A 14,675-nucleotide genomic window follows, 5' to 3' on the forward strand; every position below is an offset into this window, starting at 1 on the left:
AATGGACTCTCTTCTTGCAGTTGAACCTAGTTGCTCTCCAAAGCACTCATGGTGCAGTGGACACCAACCAACAGGATTGTCTTTTCTACCCCCCCCCCCCCCCCCCCACTTCTGTAATCTGCTCCCTGGGGCTTATGTCCAGAATTCCCATCCAAGTAAGAGCAGGCTTTCTCCAGTGTGCACTAGTGGTGAACTGTCAATGCTGAGTCCATGCAAATGCTCTTCTTTTTGTGTGAATCATTGCTCTTGTTTATAAACTACTGTTTTCATTTGTGTGCCAGTGCTTTGAACAAAGGACTGCTTCAAAATGACTATTCAAGGACAAATCTGGTAAGTCAGTGTTGTGCATTGCTTAGGGCAGGTGGCTTGCAAGGGCTATAGCTTTCCAAGCTGGACCAGTTGCAATCCAGTGGTTTATGACTCATGTGCTCCATCCTTTTAGCTTTCTCTAGTCGCTTTGGAGAGCTGTCTTCTGATTCCATGGGTCATTAATTCCACACATGGTGACACATGCAAACACTTTGTATGTTGCTTTGTTTTGGGCCACAGCAGAGTATCCATGTGGGGCAATGCCATTCAGTTCTCACAGTCTTGGAACCTCTACGCATGATGGCATCTAACCATTGTGTCTCTTTTAGTTACATACTAAATGTGTGTATTTTCCTGCATCTGAACCAACAAAGTGGGATTTTTTTAATATGTAGTAGTTTATCAGTCTTAATAAATAGCTTATGATGCCAAAGCTTTGCCACTCCCTTTTTTGTATCTCCACTGGGACACAGGTTTCATTTTGGTTCCTGCCTTCCCCTTCAATTCACATTAATTTTTGTCATTTGATAGCTGTGATACGAGTTGTGCAGTGATACACTTAGTGCACTGCCTAGTGCACTGCCAGTGTTGCACCAGTATTACCAACTTCACCCTCATTACTCTCTACTTGCCCTATCTTTCTTCTGTCCCTGCCTCTCTCTTACAGTCAATTTTTGCTACCATCCTAGAAAGTCCTATCTGTTGTCACATACAGTATGAATTGTAATTATTAGTTCCCTCTCTCTTTTTCTTTTGAATGGTTCTAGCATCCACAAGAAATTTATTAGTATATAGTTAAACTAATATCATATTTAATGGATTTTGAAGCTATTGGTACATTTCATTCATACGTAGAAAAACTCTGCATACAATCTCTATTCGATTTTGTTTTTCTGCAATGCTGAACTAGTCAGGAATGCTTAACTAGTGAGTACATTATGATGCCATATTGCAAAATATTTTGTAAAATAGGATTGAACTGTAGTTACTAAAAGTTTGTTGCCTCTAAGTAAAGTAAAATCAACAGGCAGTAAATATCTGTACTTACCAAAAGGCAGTATTCTGAGGTGGCTGTATCAGTTATCACAGAATATCGTGCATTATGAGTAAGAAGTGAACTGCCATTGGATATAATTAATGGAGTCTCTGGTCTGTTAGGATCAATATGCAACCATATCACTGAATAATTTCCTCCATTATTTACTTTGCAGTCTAACTGTACCCTTTCTCCAATATTTACTGTCTGATCTGTTGATATATGAAGTATTGTGGTTCCCTGGTGTGGTGAAGCTGTCATTAAAAAATAAAGTCACCTTGAAATTTATGTTATACTACATAAACTAAGAAAAAGTATGAAATGTATAAAAATGTCATTGTTTAAAATGTAGTTATTTGTAGACCAAGCTTATGCTCATCAAAAGAAACGGTGTCAGCAACACAATAATGACTGAGCAGGCTCTTACAGGAAACTGGTAAAGTTTAAAAATTATACTTAGCTTTGGTACTCTAAATGTTATCATATAGATATTCTGACATTTACACCCTTTGCACCAGAATATAATCAGGCCAATGTCATACTTTGATTCCCAAGAGCTTCTGAACTTCGATGAAACTCTGATGATGACAAACTGGTAATCTTCAACGGGTGTTATTAACACCAAAGAACTAGCATCATCTGTTCCTGACACCATGTTTGTTTGGTTTGAGGGCTATCAGCTTGATTTCCACATGGTGAACTGCTGTCAAGAAATCATTGCCATGAGTAAACCATAATTATTAATAATTTCGCAAGTCAGCTTTAGAGAGACTTGGAGAGAATTAGATAGAGTGGAGAGAATTAGATAGAATGTTTACTTTAAAACTGAAAAGAAAACAGAAGCCTAAAAGCTACTATAATTTTCTGGCAGTTTAATAGTGCATCCTTTTGTGCGTTTCACCTGTGAATGAATTGTTGCCTTGTTCCTTTTTCATTTTTTATGTTTATTGTTTCATCCTGGAATTTCCACTATCATAAAATTGTAAATTTAATGCACTTCTAGATAAATATTTGTCCAGTTTAAGGAGGTGTTTCTCAATAAAAACTGTTAACATATAGCAGCAATCGAAACATCTAAAACTGTACAAAATGACTGAGTGAGAGGGCATTGTAGTTAAGGAACATGCTCTTCATTTGTGAGGAGTGCAGGCCAAATCAATGTTTGGCTATACATATTTAGGTTTTCTGTGGTTTCTCCATTTCATATAAGGAGAACATGAGCATGATTAATTAGAAAAGCAGTAGGTGATTTCCTGCCTGACACTTACCCAAATATAGCTTATGTTGCATTTCTGATGATCTTATTATCTAGAGGTCATTACACCCTAATCTTCCTTTATTTCTTCCATTGTAGAAAATATTCAGACCAAGAATGCATACTGAATAGCTCACATATTATAACAAGCACTGTTCTGCACAGGAAACAAAGACAAAGAAAAACCAAAACATACAGAATGTCTCAGTCAACAAAGTGGCAGCTGATACGAGTTTGTTAATGGCCGCATTGAGTAGTTTCACAGGTCAACATGTTCAAATCTAGCCTTGCCATGAGTATTGAGATTGATGATGTTGTATCATGGAAGTATGTACAGAGAATTGAAGAATATACAGAAGAAAGAGAAAAAATTAGGTTCGACAATCAGTTTGCCTTCAGGAAAATAAAGGCAACACAGAGGCAGTTATGATGTTGCATTTGATCAGTTATGATGTTGCATTTGATAACACGGACAAGAGTTAAGAAAAATCAATGCACCGTCATAGGATCTGTTGACCTATTAATAGTGTTTGATAACATAAAATGACGTGAGATGTTTGACATTTATGTGTTGTGTGGCTCAGTGGTTAACTGTCAGGTTACAAAGGTCAGTCGTAGGATTTTTATCACTTATTTCACCTCTGGTAATATTTCTTAATGTGAAAAATGATAAGCTGCATCATGATGCAGAACCTACATTAAACTGTTGGTGCCTATAACAGGATGGGTAAGTCAGTTCAAAGGCCAGAGGAAGGCAACTGAACCACATGTTTCTTCCCACTCTAGTCAAGTGTGGCATGTTGGAAGAGCAACTCTGTGCATATTGCAATTAGTCTTAATCTTGTTTTCGGAGTCTCTATGGGAATGATATGTAGGGGGCTGAAGAGTATCTTCAGATTCTTCACTTAGTACGTAGTTGTTCTTCAAACTGTGTAAGTAGGCATTCATAGAACAATTGGTATCTAACATTCTGTGTTTTCCAATCGGGTTTTCCAACATTTCTCTAACAAAACCACAACAATTAATGCCACCCATCTTTGTATAAATTCAATATACCCTGTTAGTCCTATGTGGTATGTATCCCATACAGCTTAGCAATTTTGTAAGATGAGACATCCAGTTGTAAAACAATTGTACAATGATGGAGATAATGCAGATACTGATAAATAATGGTCAATCTCATTATTCACAAGTTTTTCCAATGTTTTAGAGAAACTACTGCATGGTAGAATCAAGAATCTTCATTCACCATAAATCATTTCACAATGATATGGGTTTCATCATTTTGATACAAGATGAAGTACATACAATGCACAGTAGTACAATGTGTAGCATTAAATATTAGTTCTACAAAGTTTATGCAGTACATAATAATACAATTAAAAGCAACAGTTTTTAAAAGTTAATATAATAATCTGGTAAATCAAAGTATTCTTTAATATTATAAAAAGAGTGATCCGTTAATCAGTTGTACCACTTACATTTAAAACTAATTATATCCATGGTCCGAGCAAAGACTGGTAACTTATTGAAAATTCTGAGTGGGTTTACTTTGTGAGAATTTCCAGTCATTGCTAACCTGTGCCTAGGTATATCTAACTTTGACTTAGCCCTCATATAATGAGGCCATATGATATATGCAATTGGAAAAGTCCAAAATATGTCATCTGAAGGTAATCCATGCTTACCATGTCCCTTAGTTTCAAAAAAAAGGCATGATACCCAAGGTATCTTTTTGCAGATATTATTGATATGTTCTTGCCAATTAAGTTTGGAGTCAATGTGAATACATAGAAGTTTTACTGATTTAGTATCTATATCCTTTGTCATGCCTAGTATGAGCTGTTGTGTTTTATCAGGATTATATAAGAGTTGATTAGCAATAAACTAGTCCAAAGCTATGTCAAGAGATTCTTTTGTTATGTGATTGAGTTCAGAGATGTTCTGATGAGAGGTAAAAAGCGTAGTATCATCTGCATAGCGTATGACAGGATGTGGTATGTTGTAAGGCAGGTTATTGATTGCAACACTGAAAAAGAAGGGTCCGAGGATAGATCCTTGGGGAACACCTGTGTCTATCTCGAGCAAGGAAGAATGCATATTCCTGACTGAAACGAATTGTTTCCTGTTGTTCAAGTAAGAAGTGATGATGGCTAAAGTGTTCTCTAGCAACCCATAGTATCCAGGACTGTTATATTGAATGGATAGGCAAATGGGAAATGGACATGGAGTACTTGTCGGAGCAGACAAGAAACTCAAATCTTTCGAGGTAGAAATTGATGTAGCATGTGTGATTGTTTGGTCAAGACTTAATATGAGGGGTGGGCATAAAATGATAACTGGATCCTTCTATCGCCCACCAGATTCATCTCCTGAAGTAACTGAATACTTCAGAGAAAACCTCAGTTCACTTATATGTAAGTTCCCCAATCACACTGTAATAATTGAAGGAGACTTTAATCATCCTACAATTAATTAGGAAAATTACACTTTTGTTAGGGGTGGGCATGATAAGACATCCTGTGAAACTTTAATACAAGCCTTCTCTCAAAACTACTTAGAACAGGTAGTTAGGGAGCCCACTCATGATGGAAATATATTGGATCTAATGGCAACAAACAGACCTGATTTCTTTGAGGATGTCCACATTGAAACTGGTATCAGGGACCATGGCACAGCTATTGTGGCAACAAATTATTATCAAAGTATGAAGGCCAACTAAAACAAGCAGAAAGATCTATGTGTTCAGCAAACTAGATAAAAAATCAGTAGTGTCATATCTCAGTCAGGAACTTGAGATTTTCAGCAACAGACAGGAGCACACAGAGGAATTCTGGCTCAAGTTTAAAAGAATAGTTGACTGTGCAGAGGATAGATATGTACCCAGTAGAACAGTTCATAATGGGAGGAAACCTCCACTGTACATAGTCACTTTAAAGAAACTTCTAAAGAAACAGAGATTACTGCATAATAGGTGTAAAACAAAGTATAAGGCTACAGATAGAAAAGCGTTGAATGAAACGCATTTGGCTGTCAAGAGATCAATGCACGATGCCTTCAATGACTACCACAGCAGAATACTGTCAAGTGATCTTTCGCAGAACCCAAAGAAATTCTGGTCATACATAAAGGATGTTAGTGGCACCAAAGTTAGCGTCCAGTCCATAGCAAATGAGACAGGAAATGAAATTGAGGATAGGAAAGCAAAAACTGAACTGCAGCACAAATGGTCACAGGTTTATTTAATCCTAGGGAGATTGTCACAGAGATAGTGAAGGAACAACTGGAAGACTCTTGGGACAGTTCACATCTATCTTAGATGTAAACTGTCCTGAGAAAGTCTATTAACAAAGTTCCAAAAACTGGCTCTAGGAATATACTACAGCCCCCCATGTATCGCTCACATAGAGATCGTAAGGGTAAGCAGAGTAATTGGTGCACGCACAAAGGCATTCAAACAATCGTTCTTCCTATGCTCCATCCCTAGTAAGTGATACAATGGGACATACTCACTGCCATACACCTCACGGTGGTTTGCAGAGTATAGGTTTAGATGTAGGTATCATCATAGTATCAACTGTGAAAGTCTTATTGGATTTCAGAAAAGTTTGTTGATATAAGTTCACTGCCAACATTTAGGAGTTCATCAATAAAAGATGAGGAAGGCTGGAAAATTTTGTGGCCTAAGTGTAAGTGGTGCAACAGGGAAATGATTTGATTCATAACCTTCTGACAAAGAGCAGAAAGTTGCACTGGATACTTTCATTTTCAGAATGGGGTACCATCGCATGTGGAGTGCCCCAGGGCTTATTTCAGGCTCCTCTATTATACTTTTTATCAATCACCTACCTCTTTGTACAGAATATTGTAGATTACAATCTTTGCTGATGATGCTATCGTACTTAGTGATAATTTGTTCCACAAACTTGACGCGTTAGTTTATGAGATTTGTATGAATATTATGAACTGGTTTAAAATAAGCAATCTTCAACTTAATAACAGTACACAAACTTTATTCAGTTTAACACAACCTCTGTTCAAGAAGAAATATGAGAAATTCTGAGTAACCAGCAGATAGCGAAGGTGTATACTACAAAATACCTGGATTTACGTACTGATAGCAAATTAAGTTGGTCAAACACATCCCAAATCTGTGGAAAAGATTGTGTTCTACACTTTATACTTTACACATTGTTTGCTTTTGTAGAAATATGTAAATTCTGTAGAAATATGTAAACTATTAAATCAGTTTATTATGGTTATTTTCATGCCTTTATAGCTTATGGAATCATAGGAATCATATTTCGGGGAATCAGCCAATTGCCAGATTGTTAATAATTCATATGACTTGTTTCTGTGCAGAGTCCACTTTATAGATTCACAGGCAGAAACCTCTTTAAGGAACTTGAAATCCTCATGTCTATTACACAATATATGTTCTCCCATATAAGTTTCATAAGCCGAAAAGGGGCCTTTTTAAATCCCATATTGTGTATCACAATCTTGATACTAGAAGAATACAAGACATGGCCACTCTGAATATACAAACCTGAGTATGGTACAGAAGGGGATCCATTTCAGTGGTTGTATGACTTTTAATTTCCTACCATCACAAATTAAGTGTATTGTTGATGCCTACAGTTACGTATTTTCCAGCTTTTCTGTTAAACTCTTCCATGAGGCAAATTAATTTGTATTGTCACAACTCAACATCAGCACTCTTAGCAAATGCTTTAGTTAGCAGTGCAGAGCTCCAATACAGTACTACCTTTGGCCAGTAGTTTGCTCTGAAAAATAGCTGTGTGTGCCGATACTCTTCAGTGAATCGTGGTATTGGTATTGTTGATGATAAGCTCTTGTTTAAAAAAAACTTAAGGTGGTTCCTATTGCAAGCATTATTCTACACTGCAGAAGAGTTCCTGAACCATAATGTGTAATATCTATGTACCTATAACACCTAGATACATTCCCAGATCCTTATATGTATGTAAATAAGTTATGCACAACTGCAACCAGTCACTTTTTTCAATAATAATGCTTTATTACATTAACCGGTTTTCGAACCCTTTCAGGTTCATCTTCAGATGATTTCGGGAGGATCCGGGAAGTTACATCATTACTGGTAGTAGCATAATGCTGGGTGCTGGTTCTATGGCAGAAAGATGGGTCACACTTTAATGTATCGCCATGACTATAGCTTATCTGTCGATATGGATGTAAATTTAGTTTTTACTTACTGCGACAGTATAGGCGGCTTTTTTCGTATCTGTCTGCCTGGACATCAAAATGAAGGCAGACAGATACGAAAAAAGCCGCCTATACTGTTACAGTCAGTAAAAACTAAATTTACATCCATATCGACAGATAAGCTATAGTCATGGCGATACATTAAAGTGTGACCCATCTTTCTGCCATGGAACCAGCACCCAGCATTATGCTACTACCAGTAATGATGTAACTTCCCGGATCCTCCCGAAATCACCTGAAGATGAACCTGAAAGGGTTCGAAAACTGGTTAATGTAATAAAGCATTATTATTGAAAAAAGTGACTGGTTGCAGTTGTGCATAACCTATTTATATTAATATACAGTCACGGTTCTAAAATATCCGTAATGGATAAGCATAACCTTATATGTATGCCTGTTATTATTGCTAGCATACTTAAATACCTTGTTTTTCTCTAATAGAACCCAAGCTGTAAGGAACTTCATTTGAAATTTACTGGACTACTTAAATAATACCATATAATGTATTGTAATAATCACACGAACTTGCAGAACTGGCTTGTTCCATATCTTGTGACATATTCAAGAGCAGGAATGACAAGAACATGAAATAAATAAATAAAATAAAAGTAATCATAGTGTAATACTCTTTTTCTTTTCCTGAAGCGCAAAATTTTGTATTCTGAATATGTGAAATAAATTGTCAAGCTTTGCACCACTTTGAAATCTTTTCATGATATGCTTGCATATTTGTGAAACTTTTTCCCGATATAACTTTATTACAGATAACTGCATCATCTGCAAAATGTGTTGAGGTTACTATTGCTACAGCCTGCCATGTCATTAATATATGAAGTGAACAACAAGGTACCCAACACACTTCTATGGGGCACATCAGAAGATACTTCCAGTTCTGCAGGGGGGCACCTGTTAAAACTAAGTTCTTGAAAACAGCCACAATTTGCACTTTGTATTTTTTATTTACCAACTTTGCTCTTCAAATGAACGAGAGCATTATAAGAATATACGGTTGAAAGTTGGCTGACAGCATTAAAGATTGCATTTAAAGTTGGGCGACAGCTCTCAAGATTAAACTGGCTGTACTATAGTACTTAAATTTACGTCATTCTCATCTTTGTCAATGTAAATATCATCATTTACTTCTGTACTTTAAACGTAAGTTTAAAATACTATTGTACAGCCAATTTAATCTTTAGAGCTGTCAGCCAACTTTAAATACAATCATTAGCGCTATCAGCCAACTTTCAACTATATTCAGATGATGCTCTTGTTAATTTGAAGAGCAAAATCAATAAATAAAAAATACGAAGTGTGACTTATGACTATTTTCAAGAACTTACTTATATTTCTGTTTATGCCTCTGCATCCAAGATACCACTCCGCATCCTCCCTACCAAGACATACTCAACACAGTTACAAATTTTACTTAATACCGCGCATAATCTTCCTTCAGTCAATAAATATAGTTGTGGTGCACAGCAAATGCTTTGTGTAATCTTATGCATTCTGTTCATAAAAGTAACCAATTGCCAATGGAGATTCAACTAGAGCACCTCAGTAAGATGTGGGATAAATATGTTACGTATTAGTAAACAATTTAAATCATGTCCAAGCTTTTGGTGAATGTTATCTAAAAAATAAAAAGTTATTATTTATATACATGAAAATATTTATATCAATTACTAAAATTTAATGGGGTGTCAAGGACTGGCCCACAAGACAAGTCAGAGAATGGCTCAATAGAAAATGATAAAATAGTTTTCATACAAGAGAAAAGTTAGATGTAGATAATATTTAAACGATGGAAAACCATTGGGAAATTTTGATACCTTGCAACATGAAGTACCATTGTCCGCCCCCAGTAGCTGAGTGGTCAGTGCGACAGAATGTCAATCCTGAGGGCTCGGGTTTGATTCCCGGCTGGGTCAGAGATTTTCTCCGCTCAGGGACTGGGTGTTGTGTTGTCCTAATCATCATCATTTCATCCCCATCGATGCGCAGGTCACCGAAGTGGCGACAAATCAAAAAGACTTGCACCCGGCGAATGGTCTACCCGATGGGAAGTGGCCCTAGTCACACGACATTTCATTTCATGAAGTACCATTAAGTGCCTTTCAATGGAGCTTTTTTGTTATTTGTGATCCATATTTACATCTGTACTCAGAAAATTACAATGAGTGACAAAAGGTACCATTTATTAGTATTACTGTTCATTCCATTCATTAATAGAGTAAGGGAAGAATTGATGCATATGTGTCAACATGCTACATGGTCTCCAAGAGAGGGGACCAAAGAATATTCCATTATTCATGCCTGAAAACCAATTCTTGGAAATATCTAAGTAGGTTTTTGTAATATACACATCACTTTGCAATGAGTGCCTACGACCTTTCAGTTTTCTGTTAAACTGTTCCACAAGGCAAATACATTTGTATTGTCACAACCCAACATTGCCTACAGGTATGTATATTCCAGCTTTTCTGTTAAACTCTTCCATGAGGCAAATTAATTTGTATTGTCACAACTCAACATCAGCACTCTTAGCAAATGCTTTAGTTGGCAGTGCAGAGCTCCACTACAGTACTACCTTTGGCCAGTAGTTTGCTCTGAAAAATAGCCGTGTGTGCCGATACTCTTCAGTGAATCATGGTATTGGTAATTAGGTGTACATTATGTGCAATAGCTGCCTACATTATTTCGTTACAAGTATCTCCACCTGGCTCCATTCCACAATGGTGACCCCACGACACACTTCAGCACCTACTATGGATTTTTCAGCATACTTTGCCTCATCACTTATTTTCTGACAATGGAGCCATAGCAGTTACACTTCTGGTGAACTGGTGACCTCCAAGTGCAAGACAGTGGCTTCCTTAGTGTTTTGTTTAATGCTCCAAATAAACAGGAACAATTTACATTTCCTCTGAAATGTGAAAGTGCCATGCTGTTGGTAGCAACAGTGAATGTCATGTACATGACCAATGTATAGTGGCTGCTCAACTTCTAGATGATTTCGGTAATGAGCCTAATCTGTTTTCCTATCAAAAAGACACTTTTTATCAAACTGTCACAGACAGATACAGTGGCATGTCATCTGAGTTTGCTGTACCAGCTGCATCAGTAACATTTCTGCAGAACCCTTTTGTGATATCATGTGGTGACCAGCTAGCTTGGTCATGCGAAAATACTCTTGTGCAATTTTCTTCTACACTGCATTTGGACCTACGGAGCTCATCTGCCGCTGTTCTCTGCCCTTCCGTGCCATCATATCAATACAAAAATTTCTGTGGAACTTTTTACTGGAATCCTGCTCCAAACTACCACCCTTTTGCCTGGAACAACTGGCAAGGTTGCTTACTATTTTTTAGTATACTCTGCACAGCTATGGCATTTTTAACAACAGCTTCAAGTTTATCAAACTGTTGAGCCATACAGGCAAGCATGCTGACATCATCAGTGACATGTTCAAATACCTCCGAACAAGAACAAATGCGACATTGTGAAGGCAGTTTTGCTTCACTGGTTAGCTAGAACGCTGAAACAACTATTATGGCAAATCATTTACAAGCAACTATGCGCCATTATACCTGTATATTACTGGGGGGTTGTGAAAAAAAAGACAGTGAAACGCAACTGTGCATTTGTTGGCTACATCATTTACAGTAGCCACAGTCCAAATTACAAACCACATTTTTCAGCCAGTGTAGCAACACAGTACATTGACACCGAGAGCAACACTCAGCAGGCGGCTACACGGGTAGCGGAGGCTGTGTGGCGAGGACTGGGCGGTTTTTTAGGTTAGAAGGCCTCGGGAAAGTATGGGGTGGGCTGCAATCTCAAAGGGTGCATGGCAAATATAGGACGTGCTTGGATCAACGAACAGTCGGAATTGTAGTTGTTAATCGTTGTAGTTGTGCTGGGAAAGTCCCTGAGCTTCAAGCACTAATAGAAAGCACAGAATCTGAAATCGTTATAGGTACAGAAAGCTGGCTAAAGCCTGAAATAAGTTCTGCAGAAATTTTTACACAGTCTCAGACGGTGTTCAGGAGAGATAGTTTAGGCAGAATTGGCGGTGGAGTGTTTGTGTCTGTCAGTAGTGGTTTATCTTGTAGTGAAGTCGAAGTTGATACTCCGTGCAAATTGGTATGGGTGGAGGTTATACTTAACAGCCAAACTAAGTTAATAATTGGCTCCTTCTACCGACCCCCAGACTCCGATGATATAGTTGCTGAACAGTTCAGAGAAAATTTGAGTCTCATAACAAATAAATACCCCACTCATACGGTTATAGTTGGTGGGGACTTCAACCTTCCCTCAATATGTTGGCAAAAATACTTGTTCAAAGCCGGTGGTAGGCAGAAAACATCTTCCGAGATTGTCCTAAATGCCTTCTCCGAAAATTATTTGGAGCAGTTAGTCCACGAACCCACGCGAATTGTAAATGGTTGCGAAAATACACTTGACCTCTTAGCCACAAACAATCCAGAGCTAATAGAGAGCATCATGACCATGGAGGTAAAAATAAGAGGAGTTGTCATGACGTCTCAAACCTGAAGCCGACCCAAGTGAAGATCCGCCATGTTAGCTACCCCAAAACATTCGCTTCTGGTGGTTTGTTTCCTAGTAGTCGTGAAGTTTTTTGATAAAAAAAAAAAAAAAAAAAAAAAAAAAAAAAAAAAAAAAAATGCCGGCTTGCGTCGCTTATGGGTGTACTAATCGTTCTGATTGTAGTCTAAATTTTAAACAAATCACATTTCATTCGTAAGTGACTTATTTAAGCGCTATTTTGTATACATACTTGAAATTCTGATGCACTGTAAAGTTTTACAGTATGGTTTTATTTCTGTGATTTGACTTTAGCTTTCCTATCAATCCAACACGAACAGCTCTCTGGAGGTGAGCAATACACTTGGTTTTCAATGTTTGGTTATTCCGAAGTAACAGAAAAGTCCTGTCCAGAAATATCCTGGAAATGGGGATTAATGTTTTAAAATGCGATAATTTAATATAAACGTAATGTAACTACATGTAGTTAATTAAATCTTCAGTAAAATGTGTGGAACACCTGTACAGTGGTTAAATTATAAGTACTTAAAGGGTTACATATTTGTTAAAGCAAAGTTCCCTATCTAAGTCCAGGCTAATCACTGTGTTCTCATGTTACCCTGTAAAGTTCTGTTATTTGCCACACTGAATGTCACTTGGAAGGTACAATTTAAGAACAAAGCAGATGTGTACACTACTTTTCTTTCGTAATTTAACGAATCTTGCCATGACAGCTGGCTTGTTTATATCATCCCTACATGCATCTATGGGACACCAAAGGAAATAAGGTAAGTATATTGCAAACTTGAACATTTAAAATTTGCATTTGACTTGAAAATGCAACGAATACAAATCGGTGCCTCTAAACTATCAATCATTGCTTTTGGAGTTCTGGCTTTATCAATTATCGACACAAACACAATGAAATTGAATAGAAATGGATTACGAAAGAACGCTTTTCATAGCACATACTTCTCTTCTGGGTTATTCGAAGTGTATAAACAGAAAGGAATTACAGTATTGAGGCCAGAAGCGTCATATTTTCGTGTCTTATTACTGTATCGAATACGCCAGAAAAACGTCTAAAGTTGCGTTTCTTATGCTGTGTTGTTCACTAAAACAGTGTAACATTTACTATATAACATAAATATCGCGTGCACAAGACAGAAATAACGACTAAGAATCAATTGTAAACACTCGTCTGCTAATGTTTTGAGGGATCGCAGATGGCGGCAGGCCCCGCCCATTGGCTTCAAAACAACTTACAACGTAAGTCTGTAGCGCCATCTCCCCTTATTCTACCTCCATGATCATGACTGATACAGGGATTAGTGATCACAAGGTCGTTGTAGCTAGGCTCAATACCGTTTCTTCCAAATCCACCAGAAACAAACGCAAAATAACTTTATTTAAAAAAGCGGATAAAGTGTCGCTAGAAGCCTTCCTAAGAGACAATCTCCATTCCTTCCGAACCTACTATGCAAATGTAGACGAGATGTGGCTCAAATTCAAAGATATAGTAGCAACAGCAATTGAGAGATTCATACCTCATAAATTGGTAAGAGATGGAACTGATCCCCCATCGTACACAAAACAGGTCCGAACGCTGTTGCATAGGCAACGGAAAAAGCATGCGAAGTTCAGAAGAACGCGAAATCCCTAAGACTGGCTAAAATTTACAGACGCGCGAAATTTGGCACGGACTTCAATGCGAGATGCCTTTAATAGGTTCCACAACGAAACATTGTCTCGAAATCTGGTAGAAAATCCGAAGAAATTCTGGTCGTATGTAAAGTACACAAGCGGCAAGACGCAGTGAATACCTTCGCTGCGCAGTGCCGATGGTACTGTTACCGACGACTGTGCCGCTAAAGCGGAGTTATTGAACGCAGTTTTGGCTCTGAGCACTATGGGACTTACATCTGTGGTCATCAGTCCCCTAGAACTTAGAACTACTTAAACCGAACTAACCTAAGGACATCACACACATCCATGCCCGAGGCAGGATTCGAACCTGCGACCGTATCAGTCGCGCGGTTCCGGACTGAGCGCCTAGAACCGCGAGACCACCGCGGCCGGCGAACGCAGTTTTCCGAAATTCCTTCACCAGGGAAGACGAATGGAATATTCCAGAATTTGAAACACGAACAGCTGCTATCATGAGTTTCTTAGAAGTAGATACCTTAGGGGTTGCGAAGCAACTCAAATCTCTTGATACGGGCAAGTCTTCAGGTCCAGATTGTATACCGATTAGGTTCCTTTCAGATTACGCTGATACAATAG

At 37.9% G+C, this 14,675-nt stretch overlaps 1 protein-coding gene across 1 annotated transcript in view; it reads right to left on the minus strand.

Moving 5' to 3' along the window:
- The window catches only part of LOC124544595 (lachesin-like), a 140,889-nt gene that overhangs the window by 73,175 nt on the left and 53,039 nt on the right, over window positions 1–14,675 (minus strand). Inside the window, exon 2 of the mRNA XM_047123187.1 lies at window positions 1,358–1,599. Coding sequence (XP_046979143.1) covers window positions 1,358–1,599 — 242 coding nt within the window. The remainder of the gene's footprint in view (window positions 1–1,357; window positions 1,600–14,675) is intronic.

This window comes from Schistocerca americana, chromosome 8, assembly GCF_021461395.2.
Source record: "Schistocerca americana isolate TAMUIC-IGC-003095 chromosome 8, iqSchAmer2.1, whole genome shotgun sequence".
In the NCBI taxonomy this organism is placed as follows: domain Eukaryota; kingdom Metazoa; phylum Arthropoda; class Insecta; order Orthoptera; family Acrididae; genus Schistocerca; species Schistocerca americana.